The sequence below is a fragment of the Ptychodera flava genome, chromosome 7 (assembly GCF_041260155.1).
Source record: "Ptychodera flava strain L36383 chromosome 7, AS_Pfla_20210202, whole genome shotgun sequence".
NCBI lineage: Eukaryota > Metazoa > Hemichordata > Enteropneusta > Ptychoderidae > Ptychodera > Ptychodera flava.
In genome coordinates this window covers 14,627,087-14,641,209 of record NC_091934.1, presented here as the reverse complement: position 1 = coordinate 14,641,209, position 14,123 = coordinate 14,627,087, and the positions used below count along the sequence as shown (strand labels likewise).

Genomic DNA, 14,123 nt, shown 5'->3' with positions numbered 1-14,123 from the left:
GTAAAATGTAACATGGTAAAAACCAGATCATAGCCCCACCCAAAAATATCATCAACCCCATTGTGTGAAAACATTATATCTCTGTCCATCAATGTAGTATTTTGCAGTAAATTTATCTGGAAGGAGTCATTGTAACTTTACGATCTTCCGTAGCAAGCAAGCGTTAGCATTTAGAAGGTCACCATGCTGAATTCCTTATATAGTCAAGACCCCCTAGCTTCATTGTAGCTGACCTCAACAAGAACCGCCTAGCTTGTCAGAACAGCGTTATGGCAATTGCTATTGATATCAAAGGAAAAGAAGTTCATCTCAGATATTTTGTGTTTTCAACCTATTTTTTGCAATTTAAATGGAAAAGAATCAACAGCTGGACAATTGAAATTGAATTGAGCTTCATAACAATAGTAAAAGTATGTGTAAAAGAACTTAAGAAATCTACCGGTACCAAGTAAATGTTTATGCAGTGTTGTCTGTATTACAAAGATTGAGAGTTTTTGCTGTATGTAAATCCGAAGCAAATCTGATAGAAATGTATAATATAACATGAGTACGAGAAATGATCATTCTTGTATTGTTATGCAAATTTTTGAGGACCAGTGGATTTAATCTTCGGACCAGTGAAAAGAAACAGGTCACTAGTCCTGGGACCAGTGGGAAAAAAGGGAAATTTCAGGCCCTGTACCACACACCTGAACCACATCTGATCATCACATTCATTCATTCATTACATCGCCACTTGTCATAATTCCTCTTCCAAAACACACTCAGCTTCAATGTCACTACAATTTTCAAGGTAATTCCAACAACCATCCTTTCCATTCCTCAAACAACTTCAAGGTCACATTCATGTAACATCAATCAAAATATCAATTCATGCTCACTGTGATCACCTGAAACTTATAAATCATACCATTGATATAGCATACTTTCTTTGACTCAAACATTTACGACTTAACAAGGCAGTTTTATGTTCCTACCGTGCCATCAGCTTATGCAGTTCTTTCCTCTCACTAGATTCCCCATTGGATGGTGTCTGGATGACTTGTTGATGCAGTGAGTTCTGCACAAAGTTTTGAAGGTGCTGGAAAGCATCTTGCTGTAAAGCACAAGGCAAAGTGTGGAAAATAAGGAAATGGTCAGAACTCAGAGAACTGTCAAGGAAAACGTCCTGTTTTTCCCCATGGAATTATGTCAACTTTTCTTATCCCTTTCACAAAGGTAAGTATAGTTTGGCCTAAACCAATTGCTGTCAATGTAGCTTGTGGACCTGTTTACAGGGAGTTGGGGTGAACAGGTTAAATGTAAACTATGCTTTATCCAGTACACAACTTGATTATATGAAAATGTTGCATGTCAGGATTTGCAAGTATATGTACAAATCTTTCATCTGCATTATGGTAGTAGGCTTATGTACACAACAGCAATTTTGTGAGAAAATCTCCACAAAGCACATTTCTCATACCACAGCCAGCCGAGTACTTTTACACATTTTTGGAAAGTCATTTCTGGACTCTGTACACTTATATCAAAAGTTTTTCTCACAGATATGTCAGTGCTTGTGTGCATGTTTTTTTCTACAGCAAGACTGCATTTGTGGAAATTATATTTTGATAATAAATTGTACCAAATAGTTTACTCATTCATTACTTCACGGATTGTTTTCACAAAATCAGCCCTAAACAAATATATGATAAGTTAGACTGCCAAAGAGTTCTGAGATATGGTCATTTATTCTCGAAAGTTCTGACTGCTGAATTTCTTTATAAGCTAGTTTTATTGAAACAACATAAATCATAATACAAACTAGGTCAAGATGGTGAAAATACAAGATTTGATCACCAATTTTTCTTACCTGCTCAGAGTTCTTCCACATGTGTTTCATATAGGCAAAAGTGACGTGTGGGTGGGTTGTAGGGAGAGGTTGGTCAGGATGCTTAGAAGGGTCTACACCAAGCAGCATCACAAGGGTCTTGTGAGACAGTTTCTGAAAGAAACAAAATGTTTAGTGCACTTTATGAAGTCGTACATGCAAAGTCATCAGATCTAGAAATATCACTGGTCACTGTTTTCATTATACATGAGATCAGTGTCTCAATACCAGTATATAAATGGTGCTTTACATCTGAAAGCCAATGTACATACTGTCACACTGCACTTGCAATTTCTATCACATATTTTTCAATAGGGCATGTGTCTTCAATTATTATTTGTGACTGCTTTGTTGCACTCACAATTCTTCATTATCCAACATCACATGCTGTAACTTGGAGGGTATTTTAAAAGTCTCTATACAAGTGTAGTGAAAGTCTGCTTGACACCTCATGTAAATGAAAATTATTCCTCTGATCAGTATAGCTGAGTTTTTTTTGGAAATATATGAAGGCATACAAATAGGCGTGCATACATCATGATCTAAGCATAAGGGATCAACCAAAAATACCAATCTAGTCACTGGAATTAACCACAAAGCCATGATCTGAACCATTGGGATCAGCGTAATACGTACAACATGATCTTACTAATGCCACTGGCCAAAGATCAAGATCTAAACCACTGGGATCAGCAAAAAACACCATGATCTGAACCAGTAGGATCTGTCAAATACCATGATCTAACCATTGGGGTCAGTCACATACATGATACAATTAAGATTTGCGAAATACCATAAAGACACTACCGGCACAGGGTCTGTGATGTACTGTATGGATGATGAGGTAAACTAACTTACCAGTCTACCTCCCTTCCTACAGAGACTTGAATACTTCAGCCAGGTTCTCATGTCTTCCTGTGGAGTCAGCACCAGTGATCTCACTTGAATGATCTTCTGCCAGTCTTCAACATTCTGTTGACAGCCCTATAGTTGTACAAATAACAACTTACATATGGTTGGTAAATTTATCACATACATGTAATTTAGTAACAAGACACATTTTCATTTGTTATAAAATTTGACAATAATTGTAACAAGAGAGCAAATTCATAAATCAAGTTATTGTTTTCTCAACCTGGAAACCTAGGTTCTGGCAAACGGTAATAACTTTACCTGTCTACTAAAAACAACAAAATATACACAATGTATGTAAAATTCTAGCAGAGAACATTATCAGCATAATGTGCAAAACATAGTGTATGTATTTTTGTAAAGAACAGAGATAGGAAGTACCCCATTGCCATGGAGAATATGGAACTAACTGTATATGGGGGAAAAGGGATGTGGAGAACATATAGATAAGCCTTACCTGTAGTCTGTCCCACCAAGTTTGCTTGATGGCGTCTCTCCTCTCAGGCACAAGTTTATACTGAATGATTTCTTCCAACTCTGATAACATCTGTACCTGTACCATTGCACCGTAGGCTCTGTTGTAACTCTCACCAGCCATTGCTGTCAACTCATTGTCTAAAATATCCCTAGCTTTGTCAATACACTGCAAGCAAAACAGTACACCCAATGTTTTAGATATGTTATAAATAACTTGTTATTTCATTCTTCAAAGAATTCATAATTTTCCTTTGGGTTTTGTGGATGTTACACACAGCTTTACAATATTGTCTGACATTAAGGGAAGACTGCATTAACTTGCATGGTATCTGAAACCTGAGTCCTTGCCTGACCAAAGCCAGGTTTGTGAAATTGATCCTCATAGGGAAGTCGGGTATTGCTAAGTTAATGGAGCCTTCCCGTAATGTCTGATTTTCTCAGTCAAAATTTCAAAACAACATGTTTAATTTTGAACTGTCTCTTTTATTTCAGGCAACTAAAGAAAGGATGGCAATGAATTCAACTATTATGAATCAGTTACTTAAATATGCTGACACCAGGATAAAAGTGAAAATTAGGGTGTTCTGTGTAGTTTGGCAAAGATGGTAACTGCTTCAAACTTGTTTCATAAAGCATACAGAATGCATGGAAATATTGTCTGGAGTGATCAAGTTCAATTTCACGGTCGAGAAATAATGAAAGTTTAATCCGGAAAAATAAATTACACAATTTACATTTTGTTCACAGTATTTCATTGTGTTTCTTTAGGTTTGGCTGTATTGAGGTTACACTATCTGCAAAGTCTGCCGCTACTTCCTGCCTTGCAGATAATCACATATGGCATGTGCAGCGCCCCCAACCATGTGAATGACAAATGATCCAATATCATATAGATCTGGTGACAGATGTGTATTTTAGATGATACATGTATCTGTGTATTATGTGTATATGATACACATATGGCCCTTTGAGTACAGCGTTTTACACAGTACAAAAATCTGTCTTTGACAATTTGAAACTTGAAGTTTTTTTACCTGCTGAGCCAGCGAGAAATGGTCTTCATGGACTTCAAGGACAGCTCTGTAGAAAGCGCCATCATGGGTGTCCCTGGGTATCATACATGTGTATTCCTCCATACTCTCCCAGTGTCCTAGACCCCATGCAGCGGCTGCAGCCATTCTGGCCATTCTTTGCCTTGTTTCATCATTCACCTGCTGCCATTTCTCAGTTGATACATCGTACAGAGCACCCCTTGATAAATCAAAATATCACATCAAATTCTTTTAGTTTCAGAAAAAGCATGATTATTTATGTGGCACAGATGTACTGATAAATGCATTTGGCATGCACACTGTGAGCATCACTTCCAAACAGGATTGTTCAAACTAATGAATATGGAACAGCGCCCTCAACCGCAATAGCACATCTCATATCAGTCATGATACTGGTCAACACCCTGTCTACCTGGGTAGTGGCCCCTACTGTCATTACTACTTTGGCAAACCCGCCCTTCTATCAAGTAGAACTAGATATCTCACCATAAACTAGAAAGTCCTACTTACTATGAACCTGTTATATTGTAATATCTATGAAAAACATCCCTGCCTCTCCCCTATTAACTTTTTTACATTCACCATATTGCATGCTCCCAACAAGCCTGCAGTAGAAAGTAACTTTAAGAGTGGATCATATGTACATGCTCCGAGGACTTGGGAGCAACCTTCATATTTCCAAATGTATTCATCTTCATAGAAATTACACTTTGAATTCCCTACAGACTGCCAGTGGTAACAAGCCCCTCCACACTCATAACTCTTAATACCCTGAAATTGTAATAGTTTATTCAGATATAACCCTACATTTGAATATTGCTGTACAAAAACATACCATTCTCCCAAAGCCTCCAGGCATCTCATTGTTCCCAGGGTCAGTTCAATGTTCTCTGGGTTTTGTTCTTGTTTTCTCTTGTATGCTTCCAATGCATTCTCCCAGTCATGCAGCTTCTCATACCAAGTCTCTTGAATTTGCTGACAGGTGAGAGAAGAGAAAATAAAAAGTAGGCGCAAAAGGCAGTGACACAACTTACGGTAAAGATGACCTGGTCATCACACTTTGTGGAGGACGGCAGGAGCATTTTTACAAAATTTTGTAGGTAGTACGATTCTACCTGTTTGTTTATTTGTTCTGCAAGTTATTGAAAAACAGACTCCTAAAATGATACTTTCTGAACAGAAAGTCTGTCAAACTACCAAGAGCTAAAATATCTCTCACTTACCACTATCTTAAAATCTTGCTTATCAACTTTTTTGACAAACTCTCAAATATTTCACACATTTCATGTAAAACATTTTGAACACTAGATAATTTCTGTGGCTACAGAAAGTCATCCAAGCCTAAGAAAAGTATCAAATTTTCAAACAACAGCATTTTTTATTTAGATCTTTAAGCAAAGTAATACTCACCAATTCAGCTCTATAATTTTTCATTGCATACTGTAACACACCGGTGGCAGCTTCTGGCTGTTGTAACTTGTTATTGATGCTGTGCAGGTAAGAATGACAAAATAGCTGATCAAAATTTGCTGCTATTTGTTGTACCACAAGAAACACTTTAATATCACATTCAACATTTATTATGAAATCAATAGACTGGGCTTCCGCTGCCGCTCGCAAATTAGTAAATTGAGAAAAAAATCTGCTGTTTACGAAATATTTTCACACCGCATTCGTATTTTTACGAGAAAAAAATACAGGCTTAATAGCAGCGTGTTCATTTTAAGCCGGATGCCGGCCAAATTGGCCGGCTACTTCCGTATTTTGGCCGGCTACTTTTCAGCAGTTTCGCTCTCCAGCCCCGAAAGTCTGGTTTTGATAACAATATTTTGATCTTTTGGTGGTCTTGCAAGCCGCAAATAATATTTCAGAAGTGCCGATGTGGCTATATGTAGTCTAGCAATTTACGCAGTGAACTTGTTGCTATCACTGTAGTACCGCGATCAGCGAACGTGTTGTACTATACTGGGAATCGCTCTCGAGGTCAACCCTGCTTTCCCGATCACAGCCCGAATTATTCCGACATTCACATCGGGTATAGCCGAACATTGGACTAACATACAAGTACGTAATACCCACGAATAGCCGACCATTTCCGAATGAAGCCGACGTTGTTTTGCTAAAACGCGGAAGAGAAAGTCGACGCTTGAGAGCTTTGGTTTTCTGCATAAGAATAGGGCCTTGTCTGATGGGTTTGGTAGGTTTTCGATCAAATACCCTAGTTTAGAACATACAGTAAATTCATTGTCAAAAAAGTATAATGGTTGTTTTATTGTCGGTGACTTAAATATAGATTTAAGTCAGTCATCCACCTCAAAAGGGGAAAATTTGTTAAATGCTTTTGCTTGTTTTAATTTGAACAGTTAATAAGCTGTCCTACTAGATTAACTAAAAACGTCTTCTACACTTATAGATCACATTTATACAAATGTTACAGGTAGAACTATTTCAGCAGGTACAATACTTTCAGATATTTCGGACCATTTACCCACTTTTGCTTTTTTTCCTTCAATAAGTACTCCTTCCCATCCTTCTTCCATTGCTATGGTACGTGATTATAGGAATTTTCATTTACAAGCTTTTCTTGATGAGCTTAAACTTGAAGGATGGGAGGAAGTGCTAAACTGTCAGGATGTCCAATTATCCTACTCTAACTTTGTCAGTACTTTTCTTGCAATTTGCAACAGACATGCTCCTTTAATACAAAATAAAATAAGTGTGAGGAAAAAACAAGATAAACCCTGGATCACAAGTGCAATTAAAAAGTCAATCAAGAAAAAACATAAGCTTTTTGGAAATCTGCATAAACTTTCTTTTAATGAACAAGCTTTAACCTATTATAAAAGATACCGGAATATCCTGACAGGCGTTTAGAAAGGCTAAAAAACAGTACTACACACACTTATTTTCAGAAAATAATGGGAAAATGAAGGAAACATGGGAAGTTATAAATGATTTAATTGGTAAAGCCAAACGTAAAAAATGACACTTCCATTCCAGACCATTTGGAAGTGGATAGTATGGGTACAAAAGAGGTTCATTCAGATATCAGTGACATCGTAGAAGATCTTAACAATTATTTTGTAAATATTGGTGAAAATTTAGCCAAACAAATTTCTCCACAAAGCAATGTTACTTTTGATACTTTTTTGCAAAATACGATGAACACCAGCAATTCTTTTTTTCTTCAACCAGTAACTATAAAGGAAATTGAGAATTTAATTTCTACCCTGGATATTCGCAAGGCAGCTGGTTGTGATAATATTCCATCTAGACTTGTAAAAGAAGCAAATATACACATCTCTATTCCACTTTGTCATATTTTTAACCTTTCTTTCACCACTGGTCAATTTCCAAACCTTATGAAGGTTGCGCGTGTATTGCCTTTGTACAAAAAAGGAAATGTAAATGATATTGGTAATTACAGACCCATATCTATCTTGCCAGTACTGAGTAAACTTTTAGAAAAAGTGGTAAATTCACGTCTTGTAAACTATCTAGATAATTATAATATTTTGTATGAACATCAATATGGCTTTAGGAAGAAACACAGTTGTAAAATCTCCCTACTAAGTCTTACTCAGTGTTTGCTTGAGGAGATAGATAATGGTAACTCATCTCTTGGCATGTTCATAGACTTTTCTAAAGCTTTTGATACAGTGAATCATGACATTTTGTTCTGTAAACTAGAATACTATGGTGTAAGGGGGTTTGCCCTTGTTATGGTTTAAAAGTTATTTAAAATCAAGAAGCCAGTATGTTACAATTGACGACAATGAATCACAGAAACATGAGATTAAGTGTGGTGTACCGCAGGGCTCAATACTTGGCCCTACGTTATTTTTAATTTATATCAATGACATACCAAACTGTACTGATTTTTTCAATTTTAGACTTTATGCAGATGATTCTAACCTTTTCCACTCTTTTCACAAAAATGTAAATACCTTTACTCTCAACGAAGTTAACTTAGAATTTCAAAAGGTGATAAACTGGTGTGATTGTAACAAATTAACTATAAATGCTGCTAAAACAGTCTATATGGTAATTGGTAACAAACGAAAGTCCTGGGAAATCGAGGGTTCACTTTATTTAAAAGATACTGTATTAAAAGAAGTTGATTGTACTTCTTTTGTTGGAGTCAAAATGGACAACCAGTTGAATTGGAAACAGCACATCATGGATCTGAAAAACAAGATTTGTAAACTAACTGGTATTTTTTATAAATTGAGATGTATGGTTCCCCAAACAATACTTTTAATGTTGTATAATGCATTTGTTTTACCTCACATCTCTTTTGGTTTAGAGGTGTGGGGATCTACATACCAGTCATATTTATCAGATATTTTTGTCATTCAAAAAAGAATTGTGCGTATCATATCTGGTAGTAGCTATCACGCTCATACTGCCCCTTTATTTAAGAAACTTAAAATTCTTGATGTGTATAAACAATTCAAGCTTCAGGTCGCAATTTTCGTTTACGATGTTCTACATGATAAACTTCCCATGAATTTCAAATCATACTTTTCCCCAAATGATCATATGTACAGTACTCGGTCCAAAGACAAAAATGTTCTCCACCCCCCTAAATTCCGAAGCAATTTAGGACAAACTTCTATCAAATTTGTTGGTACTGTAGTATGGAACAGCATTCCAGAGGATCTTAAAAACATCACTTCCAGATTTAGATTCAAACGAGAGCTTAAAAATTATTTACTGGAGTTGTAGTTTTGTTGATTTTGTAACTCAGACCGTTTTCTCTCACAGTTACTTTTCGCTTTTTTGCTGAAGTTTTGTGTTTTTATGTATTTTTTCCAAGGCTTCATGCCTAGTACATTAACTTTCTGTAATATCTGTCACTGTGATATATCGGAACAGTCGCCATATTTAAAAAACTGTACATCAATCTTTCTTGAGTTTGGGGCTGAACTCGATTAGTGCCTAGAGCAACTATTTTTCAGTCCTTTTCTCATTGTAACGCTTCAATGTGTACAAATTATTGTCTTTTTTCAAAAGAATATGAGAAATAAATTATTATTATTATTATTATTATTATTAAATCTAAAGCGACCAAAAGTTACCGAGTCTCATTTTTCATACTTTTGAAACCCCATGTCAATCCATCCATGGTCGATCACAATGTCAATATTCAACTCAAGTCGATCGACATCGCGTTTTGTGGAGGGGCTGTGGTTGTGTGCATCGCGGAAGAGAAAGTCGACGCTTGAAAACTTTGATTTTCTGTGTAAGAGTAGGACTTTGTCTGTTGGTTTTGGGAGGTTTTAGATCAAATCTGATTAAACAAAAAATTACTTGGTCTCACTTTTCGTACCTTTGAAAAGCTACGTCGATCACAGTGTCAAATTTCAGGTCGACCGATATCGGGTTGTGTGTACTGTGTTACAACCGACTGCTGGTGCTTTGTACACATACGGTGTTGTACAGGTTGGCGTTCGATGTCGTTAGTTTGGGATTTTATGAAACATGAACACTGAAATTTATCTCTTTTTCAATTATATTCAACATCACCAAAAAATCAATAATCAGCTCACGGATTCGTTTTATTGTGAAATTTAATAGTACAGTGAATTGAAATCACGGAAAATTGTGTTCCTTTAATTCATTGCATTGAAATAACTGTTTGACTTTACTGTATCTTCAGTCAAGTTTTATTTAAATCAGTAAAAACTTTGTACAGCCAGACTGGTCAGGGTTCTAGCGGATCGTTTTCTGGTTGTGAAAACCCCTATCTAAGATGTATTTCAAAATGTTTGTTCAAGTCATGAGCTAAATATAATTCTACACAACACAACGCAACAGTCTGATGAAATTTTGCTATTATCCTTGCCAACTGAATGCAGTAGACAGGCCCGAGTGATATCAAATTAATTTTTCTGACTTTTTTTTAAACTTTATCCCACGAAAACATGGTGTAATTGATTGTGATAATGATTATTCTGTATGTTGAAATGGTTTTGCATACTGTACAAGGATGCATGAAATTACTCCAAAATGTCTTAAAATTTACAAATTTCTTGCACACAGGGAGGGGGACCCCTCCCTGAAACCCTTCCCCTGTGTGTATGTTGAAATAGCCTTTTATATACTGTATAAGAATGCATAAAATTGCTCAGAAATGTCTTCAAATTTAAAAAAAAATCCTTAACACCTTAACAATCTCATGCTGAAATGGTCTTTCATACAATACAAGAATGCATGCAATTACTCCAAAATGTCTTCAAATTTTAAAATTTTCTTGCACACAGGGAGGGGGGCCCCTCCCTGAAACCCTCCCCTGTGTGTATGTGGGATTAGTCTCTCATACACTGTATAAGAATGCATAAAATTGCTCAGAAATGTCTTCAAATTAAAAAAAAATACTTAACACCAACACCCATTGGGTTTATTTCAAGATGCATGGGGCATACTTTGGATCAGAAAGTTGATGAAATATATCTAAACCTGTGTACATTAGTCAAAATTGGTCTGATATTGCCAACAAACACTGCTACTTGTGAAAGAGGCTTTTCCAGGTACAACAAAATCCAGGGCTAGGCTGAAAGTTAGCACAGATAGTTCCATTATGACAATTGCAATAGAGGCACCATCTCTAAGGAATATTTATAAATTTGACTTCAAGAAGGCATTTGCATATTGGTGTTTACTGAAACAAAGGACAATTATTGGCTCAAAATCTACATGTATTGGTATGTCCAGTAGTTGCACATCAAGTCTTTGCACCGTATTGGAAAAGCTCATTGACACTGCCCAAAGACTGGTAAACCATCAGAATAGCATTTACTAATATTTTATCAAATTTACTAATAATTTAAAACTAGGATTCGTAAATTTACTAAGATTTTTTAAACCCAGAGGAAACCCAGAATTGATAAGTATTTTTATGAGATTTCAAAAGTTCAGTTTGCAAATGCCAAATGTTGGAAAGTATCTTGGAAAATGATGGACAATTGAAAGCTGTACCGTCCCACCGTTCAGACATGCACTGTAACCCTTCATTTCCCTTACAATAAAACATCTATAAATACATGAAAAAACTTGTAACATTACTTTTTATCAGAGCAATTTAATTGGAATCAAGAAATCCAGAAAGCTAATTTTTCAAACACACTATCCTTTGTTCATTTTGAACAATGATAACATTTCATTACCTGATCAAAGCTCCCAGTATGAATGTACTGGGTCCTCTATGGAACTCTTCCTCTTTGTAATGCAGTGCCTTGGCATAGGCACGACACTTGGTGGCGCGCTCTCCAAGTAACACATTGTCCAATGGCAAGGGACCCTGATACAGTAAATACAACACTAAATAAGTTTATACAGAACTATAATTATACAGTAAGACATTTAAATTGGACACAAAGAAGCATTACTTTTTCCTTCTTTACTGCTATCATTAAAATAATACTTTCTTAATAATTGCAAGATTTCAAAAGTTTGATAACTGTTTTGTTATTCCGAATCAGAATCAGAATCTGAACCTGAATCTTACTAGACTTCCTGTGCCATGATAATGACAGCTTTGAGTAGCTCACCTTATCACAGTGTTCCATGAACTCAGCCAAGTTCAGCAGTGTCTGGGTGATTTCAGGGATGTCCTGAGCTGTCAGGGCTTGCTCTAAGCTCTGTATCAACTCATCCTGTTGTGTTTCGTGTAGCTCTGACCAACAAGAGACAAACGCTGCATTGAATAAATCCCTGTGAAAAGACAAGGTTATCAGTTTAATTATATATTCCTGGAAAGTTTGTAAAGTCAAGTAATTTTAATATACAGAGCATCAATATTGGCATATTCTGTAAACTATACTCAGTGTGGTATGATAGGAGTCATACTTGTTTGAAAGAAAAAAATTATCTTTGCACATTTTCAAATTGAAATCCAAATGTACAATGTCCAAAAATACCAATCTTCAACTGATAATGAGCATTGGTTTCATAATAGCACTACGGTAAGTTAATATGCTTTTATCCTCTTGCACTAAAATCAGTCTGATCACATCAGTTCTTACTAGTAAACACAAATTACACAGAGCAAATCTGAATTGACATCACGTCTGAATAAAGAGCTACTTTGCTGAATGGATTAAATCAGCTGAGATATTTTACATCCGACAAGGAGATTTACCTGGCCAGTGGGTTGTATGCCTGGGCCAGAGCCCAGCATGATCTCAGTGCTGGGGATGGGGATTCTTTCAGTAATTCCACACTGAGTCTTCTCAACCACTCCATCCAGTCATCCTTGGAGACCCGTCTAGCTGCACCCCATGCCTGTGAATGTAAAAATTCATTCAGTTATAGTGATAATGATAAAACATAATTTTTATGAATTTTTCTGTAATTTTTTGATAATTTTGGACTAAATGAACATCATATTTTATTGGCTACAGCTTTTTATGAAAATTTTGGCAAAAATCTGAAAGAATGGGGGCAATGATTTTACAGGTGTAAAAACTGACTTCGGCGCTCTGTGGGTTAAGCAGACTTCTGTACTGCCTTTACACATACGGGAACAGTACAAAGATATCTGCTGTATCTGCATAACCATGTCACAGAAATTATGCTAGAACAACTTTGGGAACTCCACCTACAATTACTTGGCAAAATAGAAAGTGCACAATTCAGAAGAATTTAAGAAATCCTGAAATCTTACCCTTTGTAGATTAGATGGACTAACATGGAGTTTCTTAACACCACCAGTATCTGGTGAACTACTGGTAGCAGCATCATCACCAAGGTTACCACCTTTACTGAGGCGTGTCTTCCATAGCAACGGGTCATCCTCTTCCTCTGCTATGGTGGTGCCCTTCAAAACAATTTGAAAATAAAATCAATAGTAATGTACAAGTATAATAATGTATGAAATGAAGAAATACTGGTATGTACACTGTATGCATGCCACACACATGAAAATCATTACAGTATTTAGGATAATGGTGGTTGGATCTAACAGCTTTAGGGTTTTCAAAGATATTTTGAATAGATAGCACATTGTGATTCATGAGAAGGCTCTCAAAAGGCTAGAGCAAACAGAGGTTAAATATCTTTCATGAATGTGACAAATAATTTGCCAAATTTAGTAGATAGTCGGTCTGCTTGTCCAGAAAGAAAATCAATTCCCTAAGAATGAAATTAAAGAGCATGATTTAATATGATACTGCTTCAATTAAAAATTTTGAGATAAAAAATTTTCTTATTTGAAATTTTGTGAATGATTATATAGGCTGATGTGCTTGTGCATATAGACACACAAACATTTTACAGTATTTGCACTGAAGATTTGAAATACCCTACTTGTACTCAATGATGTAAACTGCACCTACCTGTACAATTCTGCAGAGCAGCATATCATATCTCTGGTGCATAATTCTGTGTTTGGTCAGCACTTTATTCACCATAGGGATGAAGATCTGGTACTTCTTGCCAAGCTGCATGGTCAGGGAGGAAAGCGTGTCCATGGCAACGGTGCGCAGCTCTGGAGAGGTATCCAGCGTCCTCACCAAGGGATGGATGATCCTGGATGCAAAGTCTGTGAAGTCCAGTGTGTCACTCAGACGGTCTATTGTCTCAAGGGCAGCTCTGTGGAATTAATGTCATGAGGATGTCAGTGATCACATTACGAATACATGTGACAATAAACACAATGTTTTGTTTATCAACATTGACAAACAAGAGAATGATTTTGAAAAAATTTGCATCTTTTTTGTGTGCACTCTGTGAAAACACATGACTCATTTAATTTTCTACAAAATACTCCATTACTGATAGCATATTTCGTTCAGTGAGACAGTCTACAC

The 14,123-nt window shown here is 36.2% G+C and overlaps 1 protein-coding gene across 1 annotated transcript in view; it reads right to left on the bottom strand.

The window, feature by feature from the left end:
• The window catches only part of LOC139136838 (serine/threonine-protein kinase mTOR-like), a 148,656-nt gene that overhangs the window by 113,061 nt on the left and 21,472 nt on the right, over window positions 1-14,123 (bottom strand). Inside the window, exons 25-36 of the mRNA XM_070704671.1 lie at window positions 13,650-13,905; window positions 12,980-13,132; window positions 12,455-12,597; window positions 11,865-12,027; window positions 11,481-11,614; window positions 5,722-5,800; window positions 5,147-5,286; window positions 4,294-4,510; window positions 3,240-3,425; window positions 2,729-2,854; window positions 1,853-1,984; window positions 978-1,096 (exon numbers count right to left, since the gene is read on the bottom strand). Coding sequence (XP_070560772.1) covers window positions 978-1,096; window positions 1,853-1,984; window positions 2,729-2,854; window positions 3,240-3,425; window positions 4,294-4,510; window positions 5,147-5,286; window positions 5,722-5,800; window positions 11,481-11,614; window positions 11,865-12,027; window positions 12,455-12,597; window positions 12,980-13,132; window positions 13,650-13,905 — 1,848 coding nt within the window. The remainder of the gene's footprint in view (window positions 1-977; window positions 1,097-1,852; window positions 1,985-2,728; window positions 2,855-3,239; window positions 3,426-4,293; window positions 4,511-5,146; window positions 5,287-5,721; window positions 5,801-11,480; window positions 11,615-11,864; window positions 12,028-12,454; window positions 12,598-12,979; window positions 13,133-13,649; window positions 13,906-14,123) is intronic.